This window comes from Procambarus clarkii, chromosome 1 (assembly GCF_040958095.1).
Source record: "Procambarus clarkii isolate CNS0578487 chromosome 1, FALCON_Pclarkii_2.0, whole genome shotgun sequence".
NCBI classification, from domain to species: domain Eukaryota; kingdom Metazoa; phylum Arthropoda; class Malacostraca; order Decapoda; family Cambaridae; genus Procambarus; species Procambarus clarkii.
The window spans coordinates 5,072,123-5,097,359 of NC_091150.1; the positions used below are offsets into that span (position 1 = coordinate 5,072,123).

At 45.4% G+C, this 25,237-nt stretch overlaps 1 protein-coding gene across 1 annotated transcript; it reads left to right on the plus strand.

Annotated features, from left to right (window-relative positions):
* The first annotated feature begins 794 nt into the window (after positions 1–794).
* Positions 795–2,588, plus strand: LOC123749667 (uncharacterized). The gene has a single exon (XM_045731789.2). It carries the CDS (start codon positions 795–797, stop codon positions 2,586–2,588), a length of 1,794 nt encoding a protein of 597 aa, XP_045587745.2.
* The last annotated feature ends 22,649 nt before the right edge of the window (positions 2,589–25,237 follow it).

The following is a 25,237-nucleotide window of genomic DNA, read 5'->3' on the forward strand; positions in this document are numbered from 1 at the left end:
ACAATTTTCGGCCGCCGACTGGGCAACGCTGCAGACGCTCATTGCTCAGGCTCGGAGCCCCCCCTCCGATTCGAGGCGACGGCAGACTTTGAACCTTGGCGGAGCGGGCGACATGGACGCCCCCACGAACCAGCCTACACGCACAGCCTTCCCCCCTGTGCGCCGCCCACGGGCAAGGGCGAGGAGCCACGCGACACGACGACGACACAGCTCTTCCAGCACGTCATCCAACGGTGGGTACCGCCGAGAGAGCTCGTTAACCCCTACCCCTAGTCCCTGGGTGGGACAGCCCTGGGGCCCGCGAGGCAACACCGTCACCATGCTAGGCGAGCACGTCCCACTGGCCGTAAGAGAGAAAGTCTGGGCAAACAAGTACATCGACCTGCGCGAGCTGCTGGCTTATGAACGCGATGCCAGGCCCTCAGAGACACGCCATGCCACTCCCTCAGAGGCCCAGTTATCCACTAAGAACCTGCCGCCTCTGACGCCGGAGCAGTGGGGGCACGGTTTTGACATCTTTGCTTCCATCTACCTGGAGCGACATCCCGCCGAGGGACGGGCGCTTTTCACTTATGTCCACTACGTGAAGTCCATGAAGCGCAACCTCCGAGGCGACTGGATGTGGTACGACGAGGCCTTCAGGTGGGACAAGGAGAGGTCGGGCTGCCCTTGGACCGCACTAAGACTCGACCTGGAGATTTGGTCGGTATAACGTGCAGCGCAGGAGCGGATGCAGGTGGTGCCTCGCGCCGTTGCCTCCCCAGCTGAACGTTCGCTCTCTACTGCACGGGCCTATGGACTACCACCGGGATACTGCTACGCTTTCCACGCATCCGGGGCAGGCTGCTCTGCCCCCTCCTTCACCTTCAAGCACTACTGCCCACGCTGCCACAAGCGACACCCTGCCTACTGCCCATGCCCCCAGGCCAAACCTCGAGTCGCTACCGCCAAGGAGAATCGTTCCCGTCGCCCCACCCAGGACAAGAGCAGGAAGAATGACACACGTCACAACGCCAGTGGACGCAGACGCACTTGATGCTCTCCTGGTGGGTTACCCCCTCCGGGACTATGTCGTCGGAGGCTTCCGGGGGGGTTTCCTACTCGGTTACGAAGGGGCTCGGACTCCCCTCTTCTCTCGTAACCCCCCAGCAACTACAGCCCTGTCACATATAGTGGGGCCTATGCTCGACAAGGAACTGAGCCTGGGGCGCATAGCGGGCCCCTTCGAGGTCCCCCCATTTGAGAACTTCAAGTGTTCTCCCATAGCCCTGAGAGAGAAGTCTACGCCGGGCAAATACAGGCTCCTGCACAACCTCAGCTACCCCTATACCTCCGAGAGCGTGAACGCCAACATCCCGCGGGAGACGACGACAGTGACCTACCAGTCCATCAACGATGCGGTGGCCTTGGTGGTCAGACGCTCGCCGGGGGCATACTTGGCGAAATGCGACATAGCAGAGGCGTTTCGGATCGTTCCGGTCAATCCCAGCGACTACCACCTACTCGGCTTCGCCTATGGAGGGCGGTACTACTACGAGAAAATGCTCAGCATGGGGGCGGCACCCTCCTGCAGGATCTTCGAGACGTTCTCCGACGCCCTGCAATGGATCCTCGCGGAGAAGTTCGGCGTGCAGGATGTCTTGAAGGTGCTGGACGACTTCCTCTTCGTGAGTTGTACCTACAACGCGTGCTTGCGGAGCCTACGGGTGTTCACTGCCCTCTGTGAGCACCTAGGCGTTCCTCTGGCCCCCCACAAGACTGAGGGCCCCCGCCCCTGCCTCACCTTCCTTGGACTTGAAATCGATGCCCGACGTATGGAGACAAGGCTGCCGGACGACAAGAGGACGAAGTACATGGCCGCAGTGGAAGATGCTCTGCGGGCCGAGAGCCTTCCCCTGCGGGACCTGCAGGGGATTATCGGAAAACTGCAATTCGCCACATCAGTCATACCGGGGGGACGGGCCTTCCTCCGACGACTTCACCCGCTCACAATAGGTGTACAGCGTCCCTCACACCTCTGCCTGCTGGATGCGGAGGCGAAGCTCGACTTGCGAGCCTGGCACACTTTCCTCGGCGCATTCAATGGAATAACGGTTTTCCCACCAGACGGTGGATGGGGGAGCTCCACGGCCCTCGCGATGTGTGCGGACGCCTCATCCAAGGGTTACGGACTCACAATCGGAGTGACCTGGTTCAGGGGTACCTGGCCTATGGACTGGAGCCGGCTCAACATTGCGCTCCTCGAACTTTACCCGTTCTACATGGGGATATCCATCTTTGCAACAGTGTTAGCAAACAAGAGGCTTGTGTGTAGGTCCGACAACGCCGCTGTGGAAAACGTGCTGCAATCTCTGTCCGCCAGGTGCCCCCTCCTCATGCAATTGGTCCGGCCACTGGCAATCCTCCTCCTCACCCATAATATTAAGCTTCTTCCATCACACCTCCCGGGCAAGTTAAACGGGGTTTGTGACGCTCTTTCCCGGTCGCAGGTACTGCCGCCCTCGTTCCTGCGAGACGCAGGACTCGCCGAGAAGCCAACTGCAATCCCGCAGCACTTCCTGCCCTGCAACTTCACCCTGAATCTGTAAGGACGCTGCTCGACTCCCATCCCATTACTTAGATAAGTTACTTCTGCGGCCAGCGGGCACCTCGCCCTTCGGGGGGTGAGGGACCGGCTTCGCTGGCCTGCGGAGTGGGGGTGCTGCGCCGGATCCCCAAGTCTAGGGCTGCCCACAGCTACTTCCATATGTCAAGTGCTCTCTTGTAGTGCAAGTTGGGAGTTGCAGACTTTACATGTAAACTAGGCACTAGTATATCATTACCCCTGGAAATTCTTATCTATTCTTTTATATGCCCTCTGTGAATACAGAATATATTTTATACATAATGTACTGGCTGTGCCACTCAATTACCTCTGGCATTGTTTTAATTATAGTATTAAGCTGATTGCGAGTACTGCAACATTGCTTCGGCTAGCTGGCACTAGGCACGGTTAGTGTCCTTCGACTCATTCCCTTAGTTGCATCTTGCAGTACTGGCATTCTACTCAGTCATGTTACACGACATCTTTTATTGTGGTACAGCAGTTGCTCTGTAAACATTACTTAATAAATTAAGGTCCCCCACTCCTGACTTGTTTTTTCTCCCCGATCAGAAATAGGGTTCTTTGATGTTTCCTTTTGTATTACATTAGTGTTGTACACAATTGTCGTTAGATAACAAGGGTCAAGATTGAAGGTCCTGTAAACACCGATGACATAAGGGTTTTCTTTTCCGGCAGCACACAAATGTTGCTTGAAATCTTCACATTGTTCCTTGGAATATAGTATCACACAGGGGACTTTGATCTGTTTATGAATTTTCTCATTTACATATTCATGACCGTCTAACATGCAAATTACATTTAAAAGATCGTCAGCAACATTGTGCCTATGTTGCACAATGGCTTACATTCCTTTTTCCTCTCATTGTATTTTTTGTTCCTTATTTGCTTGAAGTCTCGTGGGGCTAAATCTGATTCTTCCATGAGCATATTTTGATAAACCTCTCGCGAAGGATGGCTCTTAACCATCTCCCTTATCTTTTCTAAAACTTTAGGCCTAGTCCGAATATATGGAATAGTTTTTTTGGAATTATCATGCATGGAAGCTCCTGTACACTTGCCAAAGTATTCTACAATAGCTACAGATTGCATCTGTTTAATAACCGTTATTCTTTTTTTTAAGCATTCTTGACCTTTGAGGACTGTGTAATACTTATGCCTTCCCTTCCTCCCCCCCCCTTGCATACCGTCTCCAGCCAGTGTTACCATGTTTTGCTAAAATGAATTCCCTGCTGACTTATTTGAATAACTTGATATATTCTATTATGTATTGATTTATTGATATGTATTCTTAAGTAAAGTTGTGTATTATAACCCTTGTTTAGTTATTGTATGAATTAGAAGATATTAATTGAGAAATGCCTGTATATGAGCTAGTGATATTTAAATGAGGAGTGTCAGCTGACTTGTAGATAAGTAAAAAGGCCTCGGGTTCGATCCCCGGCACCGTCTCCCATTTTAATACATAAATATACATATGTTATGACCTAGTGCTCCCATTTAACATGGGAACACATATTATATGTATATATATATATATATATATATATATATATATATATATATATATATATATATATATATATATATATATATATATATATATGTCGTACCTAGTAGCCAGAACTCACTTTTTGGCCTACTATGCAAGGCCCGATTTGCCTAATAAGCCAAGTTTTCCTGAATTAATATATTTTTTCTAATTTTTTTCTTATGAAATGATAAAGCTACCCATTTCATTATGTATGAGGTCAATTTTTTTTTATTGGAGTTAAAATTAACGTAGATATATGACCGAACCTAACCAACCCTACCTAACCTAACCTAACCTATATTTATAGGTTAGGTTTAGTTAGGTAGCCAAAAAAGTTAGGTTAGGTAGTTTAGGTAGTCGAAAAACAATTAATTCATGAAAACTTGGCTTATTAGGCAAATAGGGCCTTGCATAGTAGGCTGAGAAGTGCGTTCTGGCTACTAGGTACGACATATATATATATATATATATATATATATATATATATATATATATATATATATATATATATATATATATATATATATGTCGTACCTAGTAGCCAGAACGCACTTCTCAGCCTACTATGCAAGGCCCTATTTGCCTAATAAGCCAAGTTTTCATGAATTAATTGTTTTTCGACTACCTAAACTACCTAACCTAACCTAACCTAACTTTTTTGGCTACCTAACTAAACCTAACCTATAAATATAGGTTAGGTTAGGTTAGGTAGGGTTGGTTAGGTTCGGTCATATATCTACGTTAATTTTAACTCCAATAAAAAAAAATTGACCTCATACATAATGAAATGGGTAGCTTTATCATTTCATAAGAAAAAAATTAGAAAAAATATATTAATTCAGGAAAACTTGGCTTATTAGGCAAATCGGGCCTTGCATAGTAGGCCAAAAAGTGAGTTCTGGCTACTAGGTACGACATATATATATATATATATATATATATATATATATATATATATATATATATATATATATATATGTATATGTATATATATATATATATATACATATATACCCATTGCCCGGATACCCATTGTTTCGTGTTCTGTCCTGTGTTGAAAGTTTTGTTCACCTCATCCAAAACTGTTGTAACATATCACCTCACCCAAAATGCGGGTATAAAATGAAAGCTGTTTAAATCATAGCAAAGTAAGAACTCTGTTTAATGTTTGCAGGTTATAGTTGTGTGTGTGTAAACTAAAAGTCTTTGAAAATGTAATAAGTTATTACAAAACGCGTTCAAGTATTTAATAATATATGTCTACAGGAAAGACTGCTACCAATAGATATATATATATATATATATATATATATATATGTGTGTGTGTGTGTGTGTGTGTGTGTGTGTGTGTGTGTGTGTGTGTGTGTGTGTGTGTACTCACCTAGTTGTACTCACCTAGTTATGTTTGCGGGGGTTGAGCTCTGGCTCTTTGGTCCCGCCTCTCAACCGTCAATCAACAGGTGTACAGATTCCTGAGCCTATCGGGCTCTATCATATCTACACTTGAAACTGTGTATGGAGTCAGCCTCCACCACATCACTTCCTAATGCATTCCACTTGTCAACCACTCTGACACTAAAAAAGTTCTTTCTAATATCTCTGTGGCTCATTTGGGCACTCAGTTTCCACCTGTGTCCCCTTGTGCGTGTTCCCCTTGTGTTAAATAGACTGTCTTTATCTACCCTATCAATTCCCTTCAGAATCTTGAATGTGGTGATCATGTCCCCCCTAACTCTTCTGTCTTCCAGCGAAGTGAGGTTTAATTCCCGTAGTCTCTCCTCGTAGCTCATACCTCTCAGCTCAGGTACTAGTCTGGTGGCAAACCTTTGAACCTTTTCCAGTTTAGTCTTATCCTTGACTAGATATGGACTCCATGCTGGGGCTGCATACTCCAGGATTGGCCTGACATATGTGGTATATGTTACGTACCCTTATAAGATACGTAAGTGAATATATTAATATGTACATTTATAATTGTATGTAAATTACAAGCATGTATATTGTATACTTATATGTTCTATGCAAATGCACATTCATGTTACAGTGTTGGCGTTAGGCCCAGCGTATCGTGGGAATGATTGTTTATTTCTTTGTGTGATCAGTTTTCCCACGGGAACTAATGATTTATATGTGATCATCAGTGGGTAACAGAGTGAAATAATAATTGAGTGAACTGTATCTGGCAAATTGTCGTGGGATCGTCCGTTGCTGGGGTGTGCATGCCATTATGCTATTCTGTATGCATATTTTAATTACTATGTAAGAAACAAGTACTTTAGTTTTGTCTATATCAATATGTACTAATTATTCATTAAGTTAGTTTAAGATTACTCTTGTCACAATGTAGTGCTCCATTGTTGAAATAATAAATATTGTAACTTTGGCAATTTATTCGCGGGGCAAGGCAATGTGTTTTTTGACTCGCATTCTGTTGTTCAGTAGCTGAGCAGAAACCAGGGAGATATCATCTGGGAGTTAAGTCATTCTTTTGTTCTAGCCATATACATATATTAATATTGATTTAATGTCTGGAAGTTACAGTGATATTTTTAATGTGATATATATTGTGACCATATAATCATCTGTTTGCCTTTGAGATTTATTTAATATAATAGTATATATCTATACTTAGTATCTTTATTCTTCAGTCCTATGAAGATTCTATTTTATGCTCATTACCCATTAAGGGGTTATACTGGTGATTCGCTATTGAGAACAGCAGTTGTGTCGTATCCCTAGACTTATTAAAGTTTGGCTGCTGTAGGATCACGAGCCGTAACGTACGATAGGTAACAAAGAGTTATGGGGGCCTGTGCCGGGAAATATTGTCCCATTTTTAACTTAACTATGCTAATCTAACCTTGCCTTCCTAGGTACCAGTGTGTCAAGTGTCTCTGTGTGTTTCTTAAGAACTATTCCATGTGCCAAGCAAGCCTTCCTGTGTGTCAAGTAACAACGTTTCACGATTTTGAGGTAAGTCATCCTATATATTTTGTTTGTGCAGTGAGGCCAAGCGAATTTTCAGTGTGGTGACAATTTTACAGTGAAGTGTAGTGCAGTGCCATTATTTTAATTATTGTTGTGAATTAAGTGCCAAGTGTTAGTAACGATGGAGGAGAAAGTTGCAGCGTTGGTGGCTCACCCAGACTTTGAAGGGATTCAGAACCTTAAAAAGACTGAGTTAATACAAATGGCAAATCATTTGGATTTGACCGCCAGCAGTAGAATGGTTAAAGCCCAAATATTGAAAGTCATTGTGACGCATTTTGTTGAGAATGGGGATTTAGATGAAGAAATTCTAGAAGAGTTAAGAGAGGAGTCGAGTGATCAGATGACGTTAAAGCGTCTTGAGTTAGAAGCGCAAATAGCCAATGCTAAGCTTGAAGCTCAAAGGGAACAGAAAATATTAGAGGCTGAAGCTCGTCAAAGAGAGATTGAAGCTCAACAGCAACAGCAAATATTAGAGGCTGAAGCTCAGCAAAGGGAGCTGGAGACTAGGCGTTTAGAAATTGCGGCACAAAACCAGAGAGGTTTAATTGAGTTGCAACTTGAAGCCACAAAGAAGCAACAATTAGAGATTCAACAACAAATGGCTGACACTAACTTCAGGCTTGAATCACAGCGTATGGCAGCTGGGCATGGAAATACTAGTAATGTTTCAACAAATAGTGATAATAATCCCATCAGGATGAATAAGTATATAGAGTTGCCCAAGTTCAATGAGGAAGATCCTGAGGTTTTCTTTGCACATTTTAATAAAATTGCCATCAGTATGAACTGGCCAAGGGATCAGTGGGTAGCCATTATGCAGTCTCAATTCAAGGGGCGTAGTCAGGAGGTTTTCACATCCCTCCCTGACGCTCATAGTTTTGATTATGACTTTGTAAAGAAAAGCATCCTCAATGCATACCAGCTAAATCCAGAGGCACACAGGCAAAAGTTCAGGAACCTAAGGAGAATCAAGGATCAAACAATAGCAGATTTTACTCGTCAGAAGACGAATTTTTGCAACAGATGGTTAAAGTCACTTGCAGTCACTGATTTTGATGCTCTAAAGAATCTTCTCATAATGGAAGAAGTATTGTCCTGTCTTCCAGACCAGTTGTCTACTTTTATGGCAGAACAAAAGAATGTAACCGATATTGATGAGCTGTCAAAGCTCGCGGATGAGCATGAGTTGCTGACTAAGGCCCCGTTTATGGCCACTTCACCTAAGTCTAGTCGTAGAGTAAATTTCAATGCTCACCGTACTCCTTATCAGTATAAGTCTCCTCCTGGTGCGACAGTTACTCCCGTGAACTCTTCTCTTACTAACCCTAAGATGGTTACTCCATTGCCAGGATCATCTAAGCCTAGTAATGCTAATTCTAAACCGGCAGTTGGTTATACCAGTGTGTCCACTGTCAAACATTGTACCCATTGTAAGAGAAGGGGGCATGTGATTTCTTCATGTTTTAGTTTGCATCCTGAACTCCGACCAACTGGTCTTATTATGAGTAAAGGAGTGCAACCTATTAATTCTTCATGTATTACAGTCAGTCCCAATTGGATGGCTGAATTCAAACCCTATATGTCCACAGGTACCTTATTATGTACTAATGGTAGACATAAGACTGTTCAATTACTCCGTGATACTGGAGCTTCACAGTCTCTTATTACCCAGAAGGTACTTGATGATGTTGACACCCGAGATCTGGGTGAAGTTGTGCTTCTCCAGGGTATTGCCGGAAGTGTGCAACCAGTGTCCTTATTGCAAGTTAACCTTGATTCTAACTATACTTCAGGATGGTGTAATGTTGGTGTAAGTAAACAACTGCCCATTCCTGGGGTAGACATTATTCTAGGTAATGATTTTGGCAACCAAATGGTTGTAGGGCCCAAGTGTCCCATCATGTTAACTAAACCCCATAATGTATTAGCTCAACCGGAAGCAGATGATGATATTATTTACCCTGCTTGTGTTGTTACTAGATCAATGGGAAAAACAGGTGAGAGTAATCCTGTCTTCACTGAGGTTGCTGATCCCAAGACCAGGACCCCTTCAGTAAAGGAGTGGGAGGTGGATCTTGAGGATTCTTTTATGACTCGACTGGATGATGAGAGTGAGGCCGTAGTAGAAGCCCCGCCGAACCTAAATCACAAGGAAAGTGAAGGTGAGGAGGCTGAACTATCTGTACCTTGCCCGCTTGTCTCCAGTGTGCCAGTTGTCGAGAGTGAGGCCGAAGTAGCTATGACTCCATTTTATTCTGATCAATCGGGAAAAGAGATCAAGCTACTAGGTTCTTGCCCGCTCGCTGCTGAGTCTGAGTCATTGCCCTTAAGTGTTGTACAGACTACTGATCCTAGTTTAAGTAAGTGTATTTCTGAGGCTCCTGATAATATTGATGCATTGGAGGAAGGGACGGGTTTCTTCTTCAAGGATCGACTTCTGATGAGAAGGTGGAGACCCAAGGGAACTCCCTCTTCAGAGGATTGTGAGATTAGAACCCAACTCGTTGTCCCCAATGATTATCGTAGGCAGGTCCTGCAGGCTGCACATGATGACCCCATGGGAGGTCATCAAGGTATCACGAATATGTACCATAAGATAAGTAAATATTTTTTCTGGCCAAAGTTAAAGAAAGACGTGGTCAGATATTGTCATAACTGTATACCCTGTCAAATTGTTGGTAAACCAAATCAATCTGTACCTAGAGCACCATTGCAACCTATTGTAGTTCCTGATGAACCATTTACTCATGTTGTAATTGATTGTGTGGGTCCTTTACCTAAGACTAAATCGGGTAACATGTTTTTGTTCACTCTCATGTGTATGACTACTAGATTTCCTGAAGCTTATGCTCTACGGAATACCAAGGCTCATAATCTCATCAAGTGTCTTGAAAGATTCTTTTCGTTGTTTGGAATGCCTAGAGTTATTCAGAGTGATAATGGGGGAAATTTCGTTTCTAAAGTTTTCAGAACTTTTTGCGAATCCCGAGGGATTCGGCACAAATTGTCCAGTCCATATCATCCACAAAGCCAAGGTGGACTTGAACGTTTCCACCAGACTTTGAAACAAATGCTAAAGACAACCGGAGAAACTCATCCACGTAATTGGGATGAGAATCTCCCCTTTGTGTTGTTTGCTGCTAGAGAAGGGCTACAAGAGTCATTGGGCTGTTCACCCTTTGAACTAGTGTTTGGTCACCAAGTAAGAGGTCCTCTTAAAATGCTACAAGAAAAGTTGTTGGGAGATGTCTCTGTTCATCAGAGCGGATTGTACTTGAGCGAGGTCAAGGCTAAGTTGTGTCGGGCTCGTGAGTTGGCGAAAGAACATCTGGGAAGGACTCAACAAGCCATGAAAGTACGATATGACAAGAAGTTCAAAGCTAAGCTAAGGTCGTTTGATGTCGGAGATTTGGTGTTGGTGTTGAAACCTCGTATGGGGACTTCCATGTCCCATAAGTTCGCAGGACCCTACCAAGTGGTAGACAAGGTGGGAGACCTAACTTATAAACTAATTAACCCTAATCTTTCAGAACCCCAAATGACTGTGCACATTAACAGATTAAAAGCTTATGTTGGACCTGGTGTAGTAGCTTGTTTTAGTCGGGAAGAGTTACCACCTGAGGATAATTGTAGTGAGGGACATGTTGTTAATATCCCACTTCTCAGTTCCAGATCCAATGGCAGGGAGATGCTATGTCATTTACAGGAGGAACAACGTGATGAGTTCCAGGTTCTGCTGGACAACCATTCATCTCTGTTTGGGGAGGTTCCTACCCAGACCCACCTCATCACACACGACATTCAGCTCCTGGACAGCACCCCCATTCGACAACATCCGTACCGAGTGAATCCCGAAAAGAGGAAAATTATGCAAGCAGAAGTGGAATATCTGCTCCAGCATGATTTCATTCGGCCAAGTCAAAGTACTTGGAGCTCTCCGTGTTTGTTAGTGCCAAAACCAGATGGAACCTGGAGATTGTGCGTGGATTACAGGAAACTGAACAAGAACACTACAGTGGACGTTTTTCCTTTACCCTTGTTGGAAGAATGTATAGAGTCCATAGGTCATGCCGAATATGTAAGTAAGCTTGATTTGTCAAAAGGGTATTATCAAATTCCATTAACAGAGTATGCTAGAGAGGTTACTGCTTTTGTTACACCTGATGGTGCGTATGAATTTAATGTCATGCCATTCGGGTTGAGAAATGCACCTGCTACTTTTCAAAGACTTATGAATTTCTTACTCAAGGATGTGCCAGATTGTAGGGCCTACCTTGATGACATTGTTTTGTACAGTAAGAATTGGGCCGATCATCTCTTAGGCCTTAAGAACTTGTTTACAGTGTTAGAAAACGCAAAGTTAACCATAAATATGAATAAGTGTAGTTGGGCAAAAGGTACGATAACTTATCTTGGCCACGAGGTGGGACAAGGTAAGATTATCCCCTTACAAGATAAGATTCAAGCCATTGTGGACTACCCAGTGTTGACCAATAAGAAAGGAGTCCAACGGTTTATTGGTATGTGTGCATACTATAGGCGTTATTGTAGAAATTTTTCAACAGTAGCTGCTCCTTTGACAAACTTGTTACGCAAGCAAGTAAAGTTTCAGTGGACACAAGATTGTCAGAATGCTTTTCAGAACCTAAAGGGCATATTGTCCACCTCACCTATTCTTGCTAGTCCCCAATTTGATAAACCATTTATATTACACATTGATGCGTCAGATGTTGGGATAGGTGCTGTGCTTATTCAAGTTGGTTTAGACCAGATTGAGCATCCTGTGTATTACTATTCCAGAAAATTTAATGCAGCTCAGAGAAATTATTCCGTGGTAGAAAAGGAGGCGTTGGGTCTTATATTGTCAATCAAGAAGTTTGAGATTTACTTATCAGGAAATAAAGTGTTAGTATTTACAGACCACAACCCCCTTATCTTTATAAATATGATGAAAGTCAAGAACCAACGAATTCTGCGATGGTCATTGTTTTTGCAGGAATTTAATGTAGAAATCAAACATATTCCAGGCAGACAAAATGTTATTGCTGATGCTTTGTCAAGAAGTTTTGATGTACCATAAATGAAATGTTTCTTTTTACTTAACATTTTTACTTCTGAAAAAAATGCCATTGATCTTCAATCCATTGCATTTTTTTTTCTTGGAGGTGGAAGTGTTACGTACCCTTATAAGATACGTAAGTGAATATATTAATATGTACATTTATAATTGTATGTAAATTACAAGCATGTATATTGTATACTTATATGTTCTATGCAAATGCACATTCATGTTACAGTGTTGGCGTTAGGCCCAGCGTATCGTGGGAATGATTGTTTATTTCTTTGTGTGATCAGTTTTCCCACGGGAACTAATGATTTATATGTGATCATCAGTGGGTAACAGAGTGAAATAATAATTGAGTGAACTGTATCTGGCAAATTGTCGTGGGATCGTCCGTTGCTGGGGTGTGCATGCCATTATGCTATTCTGTATGCATATTTTAATTACTATGTAAGAAACAAGTACTTTAGATTTGTCTATATCAATATGTACTAATTATTCATTAAGTTAGTTTAAGATTACTCTTGTCACAATGTAGTGCTCCATTGTTGAAATAATAAATATTGTAACTTTGGCAATTTATTCGCGGGGCAAGGCAATGTGTTTTTTGACTCGCATTCTGTTGTTCAGTAGCTGAGCAGAAACCAGGGAGATATCATCTGGGAGTTAAGTCATTCTTTTGTTCTAGCCATATACATATATTAATATTGATTTAATGTCTGGAAGTTACAGTGATATTTTTAATGTGATATATATTGTGACCATATAATCATCTGTTTGCCTTTGAGATTTATTTAATATAATAGTATATATCTATACTTAGTATCTTTATTCTTCAGTCCTATGAAGATTCTATTTTATGCTCATTACCCATTAAGGGGTTATACTGGTGATTCGCTATTGAGAACAGCAGTTGTGTCGTATCCCTAGACTTATTAAAGTTTGGCTGCTGTAGGATCACGAGCCGTAACGTACGATAGGTAACAGTATACAAAGTTCTGAATGATTCTTTACACAAGTTCCTGAATGCCGTTCGTATGTTGGCCAGCCTGGCATATGCCGCTGATGTTATCCGCTTGATATGTGCTGCAGGAGACAGGTCTGGCGTGATGTCAACCCCCAAGTCTTTTTCCTCCTCTGACTCCTGAAGAATTTCCTCTCCCAGATGATACCTTGTATCTGGCCTCCTGCTCCCTACACCTATCTTCATTACATTACATTTGGTTGGGTTAAACTCTAACAACCATTTGTTCGACCATTCCTTCAGCTTGCAGGCGATGAGTCACAATAACGTGGCTGAAGTATGTTGACCAGACCCAGCTTGTCTAGGTCTTCTTGAAGCCTCAAACCTCTTCTGAACTGAAGCCTCTTCTGTTTTAATCCTTCTCATAATTTTAGCATCGTCTGCAAACATTGAGAGAAATGAATCGATACCCTCTGGGAGATCATTTACATATATCAGAAACAAGATAGGACCGAGTACAGAGCCCTGTGGGACTCCACTGGTGACTTCACGCCAATCGGAGGTCTCACCCCTCACCGTAACTCTCTGCTTCCTATTGCTTAGATACTCCCTTATCCACTGGAGCACCTTACCAGCTACACCTGCCTGTCTCTCCAGCTTATGTACCAGCCTCTTATGCGGTACTGTGTCAAAGGCTTTCCGACAATCCAAGAAAATGCAGTCCGCCCAGCCCTCTCTTTCTTGCTTAATCTTTGTCACCTGATCGTAGAATTCTATCAAGCCTGTAAGGCAAGATTTACCCTCCCTGAACCCATGTTGGCGATTTGTCACGAAGTCCCTTCTCTCCAGATGTGTTACCAGGTTTTTTCTCACGATCTTCTCCATCACCTTGCATGGTATACAAGTCAAGGACACTGGCCTGTAGTTAAGTGCCTCTTGCCTGTCGCCCTTTTTGTATATTGGGACCACATTCGCCGTCTTCCATATTTCTGGTAGGTCTCCCGTCTCCAGTGACTTACTATACACTATGGAGAGTGGCAAGCAAAGTGCCTCTGCACACTCTTTCAGTATCCATGGTGAGATCCCATCTGGACCAACAGCCTTTCTAACATCCAGATCCAGCAGGTGTCTCTTGACCTCCTCTCTCGTAATTTCGAACTCTTCTAAGGCCGCCTGGTTTACCTCCCTTTCTCCTAGCACAGTGACCTCACCTTGTTCTATTGTGAAGACCTCCTGGAACCTCTTGTTGAGTTCTTCACACACCTCTCTGTCATTCTCTGTATACCTGTCCTCGCCTGTTCGAAGTTTCAATACCTGTTCTTTCACTGTTGTTTTCCTTCTGATGTGACTGTGGAGTAGCTTTGGTTCGGTCTTGGCTTTGTTTGCTATATCATTTTCAAAACTTTTCTCTGCTTCTCTTCTCACCCTGACGTACTCATTCCTGGTTCTCTGGTATCTCTCTCTGCTTTCTGGTGTTCTGTTATTCCGGAAGTTCCTCCACGCCCTTTTGTTCAGTTTCTTCGCTTCCATACATGCCCTATTATACCATGGATTCTTCTGTTGCTTATCGGATTTTTCCCGTTGGGCCGGGATGAACCTGTTTACTGCCTCCTGACACTTTTGGGAAACATAGTCCATCATACCCTGTACAGACTTATCTCTGAGGTCTGTGTCCCAAGGTATTTCATTTAGGAAACTTCTCATCTGTTCATAATTTCCCTTTCGGTATGCCAGCCTTTTGATTCCTAGTTCTGTTTTGGGGGAGATAAGTTCTAGCTCTACCAGGTACTCAAAGTTCAATACACTGTGGTCACTCATTCCCAAGGGCACTTCCATCTTAACTTCTCTTATATCCCACTCATTTAGGGTAAATATCAAATCAAGCAATGCTGGTTCATCTTCTCCTCTCATTCTTGTTGGTTCTGTGATGTGCTGGCTTAGAAATTTTCTTGTTGCCACGTCCAGAAGCTTAGCCCTCCATGTTTCTGGTCCTCCATGCGGGGGCTCTGTTCTTCCAATCTATCTTCCCATGGTTGAAGTCTCCCATAATTAGTAGTCCAGATCCATTCCTGCTAGCAACAGAAGCTGCTCTTTCTATTATGTTAATGGTGGCCATGTTATTTCTATCATATTCCTGTCTAGGTCTTTTGTCATTTGGTGGTGGATTATATATGACTACGACTATAATTTTTTTCCCTCCATTTGTTACGGTACCTGCTATGTAGTCACTGAAACCTTCACAGTCCTGAATATCCATCTCCTCAAAATCCCAGCCTTTTCTTACCAGCAGAGCTACACCACCCCCACCTCTTCCTTCCCTCTCTTTCCTCATAACATAATAGTCCTGTGGGAACACTGCGTTTGTTATCGTTTTCGTGATCTTTGTTTCTGTGAGGGCTATTATGTCTGGGTTTTCCTCTAGTACCCGTTCTCCAAGCTCATTTGCTTTATTTGTAATTCCATCTATGTTAGTGTACATTGCTTTGAGGCTCACTTTCTTCTGTCCCTTCTCAAATCGCCTCCCTGGTGAATGTTCTGCTGGTGGGGGAGGCTGTACCATGGGTGTGAGGACCTGTGAGGTGGATAACGGGGTCTCAGAGGATACTGGGATGAGGGGCGGTGGATCCACTGAAGGGGGAGGGATAGGGAGGGTATGGGGTGAAAGGGGAGGGAGGACGGGAAGGAAAGGGGGTGAGGGAGGGCTCGGGAGGGGTAGAAGGGTGGGGATTGGGTGTGGGGGGAGGGAGATTTGGCTGAACATTTGAGTGGGGGCAGGGAGGGTTTGGGGTAAGGGGGTTTTCTATGCTGAGGAGGGAGGCGGGGTTGTCCTCCCTTCTGGTGTTACTGGGTAGCTGGTTGTGGGTTCCCTCCTCGCTTCTGGGGGTGTTGTGTTGGGAGCTGTGACTTCCTGGTTTTCCCCTCTCGTCCTGCGCCTCTTCCTTGCTTCTGCCGCCACGGCTCTCTCCTCCCTTGTCATGTCTCTCTGGAGGAATACATTTTTTAATTTTCCCACGTTTTTCAGGGAGCACTTCCTTGATAGGATCTTCTCCTTTGTGCTCTCGTTTGCAAACACTATCTTTATCATTCGGTCTCGGTCTTTGTTGTACCAGCCTAGCCTGAAAACCTTCTCAATGCTATGCTCATCCCCTTCCATGTCAAGTGCCTTTAGTACTTCATTCACTGCTGCTTTGTCCTTGTCATTCCACTCTGTCCTATTAGAGCCTTCCTGCTCTTTAATACCCACAGCAACCACTGATCTGTTCCTTTCCAGCAGTTGGCTAGTGGAGCGTGCCACCTCCTGTGAGGTGGCTGCTTTCATGGCCACCTCCATCACTGCAGTCATTACTTCAGAGTTATTTTTTTTAGTATTTCCGCAAATGTTGCTTTTATTGTGGCATTCTCATCCAAAAAACTATTACCACCTTCTCCTTGGATGGTTTTCTGATTCTCAGCTTCGATACCATTCTCTTTGAGGGCTCTAATCTCCTCCTTTGCTGCTGTCAGCTCTCTTTTCAGGTTGCTTATTTCTTTCTTCATTTCCTGCATTATTTCTTGCATCTCACTCTTGATGTCCTCCAGAAACTGGGCGAACATTCCCTTCATTTCGTCACCTTGGCTCTTCCCTGTTCCCCTGGCACCTCTGGCTGCCATGCTTGACCCTGTTCCTATACTTGTGCCGTGAAAGGATTTGTCAGGAGGGCAGAGAGGGATGGGGGAGGGAGAGAGAGAGAGGAAAAGAGAGAGAAAGAGAGAGAGAGAGAAGGGAGTGATAAAGGGAGAGATAAATGGGTGGGTGGAGAGGATCCAACCCTTCCACTGAAGTGAGAAGAAAGTAGAAGGGGAGGGGGGGAGGATATGGAGAGAGAGGCGGGAGGGAGAGAGGGAGAGAGAGGAGAGGGAGATAGATGGAGAGGGAGAGAGCAGGTGAGGGAGAGAACGGGTGAGGGAGAGATGGGGGGAGGTGTGTGTGTATATGTGTGTGTGTAGTTGTGTGTGTGTGTGTGTGTGTGTGTGTGTGTGTGTGTGTGTGTGTGTGGGCAGAGAGGGAGGGGGAAGGAAGGAGAGAGAGAGAGAGAGAGAGAGAGTTGTGTTTGCGGGGGTTGAGCTCTGGCTCTTTGTTCCCGCCTCTCAACCGTCAATCAACAGATGTACAGATTCTTGAGCCTATTGGGCTCTATCATATCTACACTTGAAACTGTGTATGGAGTCACCCTCCACCACATCACTTTCTAATGCATTCCATTCACTTCCTAATGCATTCCATGTGCGTGTGTGTGTGTGTGTGTGTGTGTGTGTGTGTGTGTGTGTGTGTGTGTGTGTGTGTGTGTGTGTGTGTGTGTGTGTGTGTGTGTGTGTGTACTCACCTAATTGTACTCACCTAATTGTGCTTGCGGGGGTTGAGCTCTGGCTCTTGTTTCATTAAGTACTTCATCTCCTATTCTGTATCCTGTGCCTGGCCTCCTGTTTCCACTGCCTAGTTTCATTACTTTGCATTTACTCGGGTTGAACTTCAACAGCCATTTGCTGGACCATTCACTCAGTCCATCCAGGTCATCTTGTAGCCTCCTACTATCATCCTCTGTTTCAATCCTCCAATCAATGTTTCATCCTCTGTTTCAATCAATGTTTCTGATATATGTAAATGATCTTCCAGAGGGTATAGAATCGTTTCTCTCTATGTTTGCCGATGATGCAAAAATTATGAGGAGGATTGAAACTGAGGACGATAGTAGGAGGCTACAAGATGACCTAGACAGACTGAGTGAATGGTCCAAAAATGACTGTGATGTGGTGGAGGCTGACTCCATACACAGTTTCAAGTGTAGATATGATAGAGCCCAATAGGCTCAGGAATCTGTACACCTGTTGATTGACGGTTGAGAGGTGGGACCATACAGCCAGAGCTCAACCCCCGCAAACACAACTAGGTGAGTACACACACACACACACACACACACACACACACACACACACACACACACACACACACACACACACACACACACACACACACACACACACACACACACACACACACACACACACACACACACACACACACACACACACACACACACACACTGTGTGGAGTGGAGCATCTGGAGAGAAGGAACTTTGTAACACAGCATCAACATGGGTTCAGGGATGGCAGGTCCTGCCTCACAGGGTTACTTGAATTCTACGACCAGGCAACAAAAATAAGGCAAGAAAGAGAAGGGTGGGCTGACTGCATATTTTTGGATTGTCAGAAAGCCTTTGATACAGTGCCACACAAGAGGCTAGTGCGAAAGTTGGAGATGCAGGCTGGAGTGAGAGGGAAGGTACTCCGGTGGATAGAGTAGTACCTAAGCAACAGGAGACAACGAGTCTGTGTGAGGGGTAATCCTCCTCATAATTTTTGCATCATCGGCAAACATAGAGAGAAACGATTCTATACCCTCTGGAAGATCATTTACATATATCAGAAACAGTATAGGTCCAAGGACTGACCCCTGCGGTACTCCACTCGTAACGTCTCGCCAATCTGAGACCTCACCCCTCACACTGACTCGTTGTCTCCTGTTACTTAGGTACTCCTGTATCCAACGGAGTACCTTCCCTTTCACTCCAGCCTGCATCTCAGTTTTTTCACTAGCCTCTTGTGTGGCACTGTGTCAAAGGCTTTCTGACCAATCCAAAAATATGCAGTCTGCCCACCCTTCTCTTTCTTGCCTTATTTTTGTTGCCTGGTCGTAGAATTCAAGTAACCCTGTGAGGCAGGACCTGCCATCCCGGAATCCATGTTGATGCCTGTGTTACAAAGTTCTTTCGCTCCAGGTGCTCCACTAGCTTTCTTCGCACAATCTTCTCCATCATCTTGCATGGTATGCAGGTTAGGGACACTGGTCTGTAATTCAGTGCCTCCTGTCTATCCCCTTTCTTGTATATCGGGAATACGTTAGCTGCTTTCCAAATTTCTGGCAGTTCCCACTCTTGCCAGTGATTTGTTATACAGCATGGAGAGCGGGAGGCACAGTTCTTCTGCTCCTTTCTTTAGTATCCAAGGGGAGATTCCATCTGGGCCTATAGCCTTTGTCACATCCAATTCTAGTAAACACTTCCTTACTTCCCCGCTGGTAATCTCAAACTCTTCCAGTGGTTCCTGGTTAGCTATTCCCTCTCTTATCTCTGGGATTTCTCCATGCTCTAAGGTGAAAACCTCTTGGAATTTCTTATTCAGTTCCTCACACACTTCCTTGTCGTTTGTAGTGAATCCTTCTGCCCCTATCCTTAATCTCATAACCTGTTCCTTTACTGTTGTTTTTCTCCTAATGTGCTATGCAGCAATTTAGGCTGAATCTTTGCCTTGCTTGCGATGTCATTTTCGTATTGTCTTTCTGCCTCTCTTCTCATCCTAACATATTCATTCCTGGCATTCTGGTATCTTTCTCTGCTCTCCAGTGTCCTGTTATTCCTATAGTTTCTCCATGCCCTTTTACTTTGCTGCTTAGCTAGCCTACATCTCTGATTAAACCATGGGTTTCTCATCTTCATTTCACTGTTTTCCTTTTGGACTGGGACAAACTTGTTTGCTGCGTCCTTGCATTTTTGCGTGATGTATTCCATCATATCTTGGGCCGTCTTTTCCCTGAGCTCTGTTTCCCATGCTATGTCTGCTAGGCATTTTCTTATCTCCTCATAGTTTCCCTTTCGGTATGCTAACCTTTTGGTTTCGGTATCCCTCCTCGAGTTTAATAACCCTTCTTCAATCAGGTACTCAAACACCAATACACTGTGGTCGCTCATTCCTACTGGGTCCTCAAAACTGATTTCTCTTATGTCAGAGTCGTTCAGGGTGAAAACCAGGTCGAGTCTCGCTGGTTCGTCATTTCCTCTCATCCTTGTGGGTTCACTGACATGCTGGGTTAAGAAGTTTCTAGTCGCCACCTCCAGTAGTTTGGCTCTCCACGTATCCTCGCCTCCATGCGGTTCCTTGTTCTCCCAATCAATCCTGCCGTGATTGAAGTCGCCCATGATGAGCAGGTGGGATCTATTTCTACAGGCAGAAGAGGCTGCCCTCTCAATTATAGTGTTAACTGCCATGTTGTTGCTTCGTACTCTTGACTGGGTCTTCTGTCATTTGGTGGAGGGTTGTATATTACTGCTACTACTATCCTTGGTCCTCCCATTGTCATGGTGCCTGCTATGTAGTCTCTGAAACCCTCACAGTCCGGGATAGCCATCTCCTTAAAATTCCATTCCTTACTCATGAGTAGGGCCACTCCTCCTCCTCCCCTACCTTCCCTCTCTTTCCTTATTATTGTGTACTCCTGGGGAAACACGGCATTCGTTATGATTCCAGAGAGTTTTGTTTCAGTGAGTCCAATTACATCTGGGTTCACTTCTTGTGCTCTTTCTCTTAGTTCACTTGCCTTGCTTGTGATCTCATCTATGTTCGAGTACATTGCCCTGAAACTAACTCTCTTCTGCTTCTCCTCTGGGGGTGGGGGGGGGGACCTGTGGGGTCTGGGGTGAGCGGGGAGCGGGGAGGATCTGGTATGGGGAGACTGGTGGAGGAGGAAGGGCTTGGGGGGGTAGGGGGGAGGGGGAGGGTAGGGGGAGTGGGTGAGGGGGGGAGGGTAGGGGGAGTGGGTGAGGGGGAGAGGGTTGGGGGGGTGGGTGAGAGGGGGAGGGTTGGGGGGGGTGGGAGGATGGGGAGAAAGGGGGGGGTTTGGGGGGCAATAAAGTGGGGAGGGCTTGGGGGGCGTGGGGGGAAAGGGAAGGCTGAGGTGGTTGAGGAAGAGGGGAGGGTTTTGGGGAGTGGTGGAGAGGGGAAGGCTTAGGTGGGGTGGGGGAGAGTGGGGAGCTTAGGGGGTGGGGGAGAATGGCAGGCTTGTGGGATGGGGGAGAAGGGAGGTCCTGGGGGGAGGGGGGAGTGTGAGGAGGGGGGGTGAGTGGGAGGAGAGGGGTGGGTGGGGGGAGGGTGCCTTAGGTGGGTACTTAGTGGGGGGCTGACAGGGGTTGGGGCAGGTAGGGTGTCTGTTGGGTGGAATGTGGGGGTGGTGCCGCACTCCCTGTGGCTAATGCACTGTTTGAGGAGGGTTCCCCATTCCCCTCTGGGATTGTAAGGATCGTGGGTGTGGCTCCCTGATTCCTTTCTCTCTCCCTGCGCTCCTTCCTCGCGTCTGCTGCCTGCATTCTCTCTTCCCTTGTCATATCCCTCTGCAAGAATACTCTTTTGAACTTCTCTACACCTACTAGACAGCACTTCCTTTCTAATAGTTCCTCTTTCGCGATTTCGCTCATGAAAACCACCTTTATCATTCGGTCTCTGTCCTTGTTGTACTTTCCAAGCCTGAAAACCTTTTCCAACATTTTGCTCAGCTCCCTCCATCCTTACCTCTTTAAGGATCTCTTTAATCATGTCCTTGTCTCTCCGCTCCTTTGGTCCTGGCCCCTGTTTGCTCTTTAATGCCTGCTACTACTACTGCTCTATTTCTCTCTATACAGCCGGCTAGTACATCTAGCCGCTTCCTGAGAGGAAGCCACTTCCATGGCAACTTCCTTAACTGCAGACCTAGCTTCAGGGCTCGTTTTAAGTATTTCAGCAAATGAGAGCTGAGGTGTAGAGGTCCCCTCCACCGTAGCATTCCTGTCTCCCTGAGGCACGGTTTATGTCTGGTATTGTGGAGAAGTCTCCTTCAGGCTTCTTATCTCCTCCTTTGCTGCCCTTAGTTCATCCAGCAGGTTGGCTACTGTCTCCCTCATTACCCTCAGTCCTTCACTGAATTCATCCCACATTTGATGGAATACTCCCTTCATCCAGGCTTCCTGTTCCACCCCTTCCTCTGAATTTGTTCCAGCCGCGATTGACATCCTGCGTACGTAAGCCCGAGTTCGTGTCCCTTCCATGTTTTGCCCGAAAGAGAGAGAGAGAGAGAGAGAGAGAGAGAGAGGAGAGAGAGAGAGAGAGAAGAGAGAGAGAGAGAGAGAGAGAGAGAGAGAGAGAGAGAGAGAGAGAGAGAGAGAGAGAGAGAGAGAGGAGAGAGAGAGAGAGGAGAGAGAGAGAGAGAGAGAGAGAGAGAGAGAGAGAGAGAGAGAGAGAGAGAGAGAGAGAGAGAGAGAGAGAGAGAGAGAGAGGAGAGAGAGAGAGAGAGAGAGAGAGAGAGAGAGAGAGAGAGAGGAGAGAGAGAGAGAGAGAGAGAGAGAGAGAGAGAGAGAGAGAGGAGAGAGAGAGAGAGAGAGAGAGAGAGAGAGAGAGAGAGAGAGAGAGAGAGAGAGAGAGAGAGAGAGAGAGAGAGAGAGAGAGAGAGAGAGAGAGAGAGAGAGAGAGAGAGAGAGAGAGAGAGAGAGGAGAGAGAGAGAGAGAGAGAGGGGGGGGGGGGGAAGACAGAGAGAGGGGGAGGGGGGGGAGGGAGGTAGGTGTGTCTGAGTGTGTATTGAAGGGGGGAGGAGGTGGGAGAGAGGGAGGGGATGGCGAGTGTGTGTGTGTGTGTGTGTGTGTGTGTGTGTGTGTGTGTGTGTGTGTGTGTGTGTGTGTGTGTGTGTGTGTGTGTAATCACCTAGTTGTGCTTGCTGGGGTTGAGCTCTGGCTCTTTGGTCCCGCCTCTCAACCGTCATTCATCAGGTGTACAGGTTCCTGAGCCTATTGGGCTCTATCATATCTACACTTGAAACTGTGTATGGAGTCAGCCTCCACCACATTGCTTCCTAAGGCATTCCATTTGACAACCACTCTCACACTAAAAAAGTTCTTTCTAATATCTCTGTGGCTCATTTGGGCACTCAGTTTTCCACCCGTGTCCCCTAGTGCGTGTGCCCCTTGTGTTAAATAGCCTATCTTTATCAACCCTGTCGATTCCCTTGAGAATCTTGAATGTGGTGATCATGTCCCCCCTAACTCTTCTGTCTTCCAACGAAGTGAGGTTCAATTCCCGTAGTCTCTCCTCGTAGCTCATACCTCTCAGCTCGGGTACTAGTCTGGTGGCAAACCTTTGAACCTTTTCCAGTTTAGTCTTATGCTTGACTAGATATGGACTCCATGCTGGAGCCGCATACTCCAGGATTGGTCTGACATATGTGGTATATAATGTTCTGAAAGATTCCTTACACAAGTTTCTAAAGGCCGTTCTTATGTTAGCCAACCTGGCATATGCTGCTGATGTTATCCTCTTGATATGAGCTTCAGGGGACAGGTCTGGCGTGATATCAACCCCCAGGTCTTTCTCTCTCTCTGACCCTTGAAGTATTTCATCTCCCAAGTGATACCTTGTATCTGGTCTCCTGCTTCCTACTCCTATCTTCATTACATTACATTTGCTTGGGTTAAACTCTAACATCCAATTGTTCGACCATTCCTGCAGCTTGTCCAGGTCTTCTTGAAGCCTCAAGCTGTCCTCCTCTGTCTTAATCCTTCTCATAATTTTGGCGTCGTCAGCAAACATTGAGAGGAATGAGTCTATACCCTCTGGGAGATCATTTACGTATATCAGAAACAGGATAGGTCCAAGCACAGAGCCCTGTGGGACTCCACTGGTGACTTCCCGCCATTCTGAGGTCTCACCCTTCACTATAACTCTCTGCTTTCTATTGCTTAGGTACTCCCTTATCCACTGGAGCGCCCTACCAGTTACTCCTGCCTGTTTCTCTAGCTTATGCATCAACCTTTTATGGGGTACTGTGTCAAAGGCTTTCCGACAGTCCAAAAAAATGCAGTCCGCCCATCCTTCTCTTTCTTGCTTAATCTTTGTCACCTGATCATAGAATTCTATCAAACCTGTAAGGCAAGATTTACCCTCCCTGAACCCATGTTGATGGGTTGTCACGAAGTCTCTTCTCTCCAGATGTGTTACTAGGTTTTTTCTCACAATCTTCTCCATCACCTTGCATGGTATACAAGTTAAGGACACTGGCCTGTAGTTCAGTGCCTCTTGTCTGTCACCCTTTTTAAATATTGGTACTACATTAGCAGTCTTCCATACTTCTGGTAGGTCTCCCGTTTCCAGTGACCTACTATACACTATGGAGAGTGGCAAGCTAAATGCTCCTGCACACTCTTTGAATACCCATGGTGAGATTCCATTCGGCCCAACAGCTTTTCTCACATCCAGCTCCAATAGGTGCTTCTTGACCTCTTGGCCTCTTGTAATTTGCCTCTTGTAATTGCCTTCTTGGCCTCTTGTAATTTCGAACCTTGCCATGGTCACCTGGTTTGCTGCCACCTCTCCTAGCACCGTGACTTCTCCCTGTTCTATTGTAAAGACCTCCTGGAACCTTTTGTTGAGTTCTTCACACACCTCCTTGTCATTCTCTGTGTACCTGTCCTCGCCCACCCTAAGTTTCATCACCTGTTCCTTCACTGTTGTCTTCCTCCTGATGTGACTGTGTAGTAGCTTTGGTTCGGTCTTGGCTTTATTAGCTATATCATTTTCATACCTTTTCTCAGCTGCTCTTCTCACACTAACATACTCGTTCCTGGTTCTCTGGTATCTCTCTCTGCTTTCTGGTGTTCTGTTATTACGGAAGTTCCTCCATGCCCTTTTGTTCAGCTCCTTTGCTTTCATACATTCCCTATTAAACCACGGATTCTTCCTTTGCTTCTCTGTTTTTTTCCTGTTGGGCTGGGACAAACCTGCTTACAGCCTCCTGACATTTTTGGGTGACATAGTCCATCATGTCTTGTACAGACTTGGTTCCGAGTTCTGTGTCCCAATGTATATCCCATAGGAATTTATTCATCTCCTCGTAGTTTCCCTTTCGGTACGCCAGCCCTTTGTTTCCCAGTTCTTTTTTGGGGGTGATAATTCCTAGCTCAACCAGGTACTCAAAGCTCAATACACTATGATCACTCATTCCCAAGGGGCTTCCAACTTAACTTCCCTTATATCCGACTCATTTAGGGTAAATATCAGATCAAGCAAGGCTGGTTCATCCTCTCCTCTCTTTCTTGTCGGTCCCTTGACGTGTTGACTTAGAAAGTTTCTTGTTGCCACATCCAGCAGCTTAGCTCTCCATGTGTCTGGGCCTCCATGTGGGTCTCTGTTCCCCCAATCTATCTTTCCATGGTTGAAGTCTCCCATGATTAGTAGCCTGGATCCGTTCCTG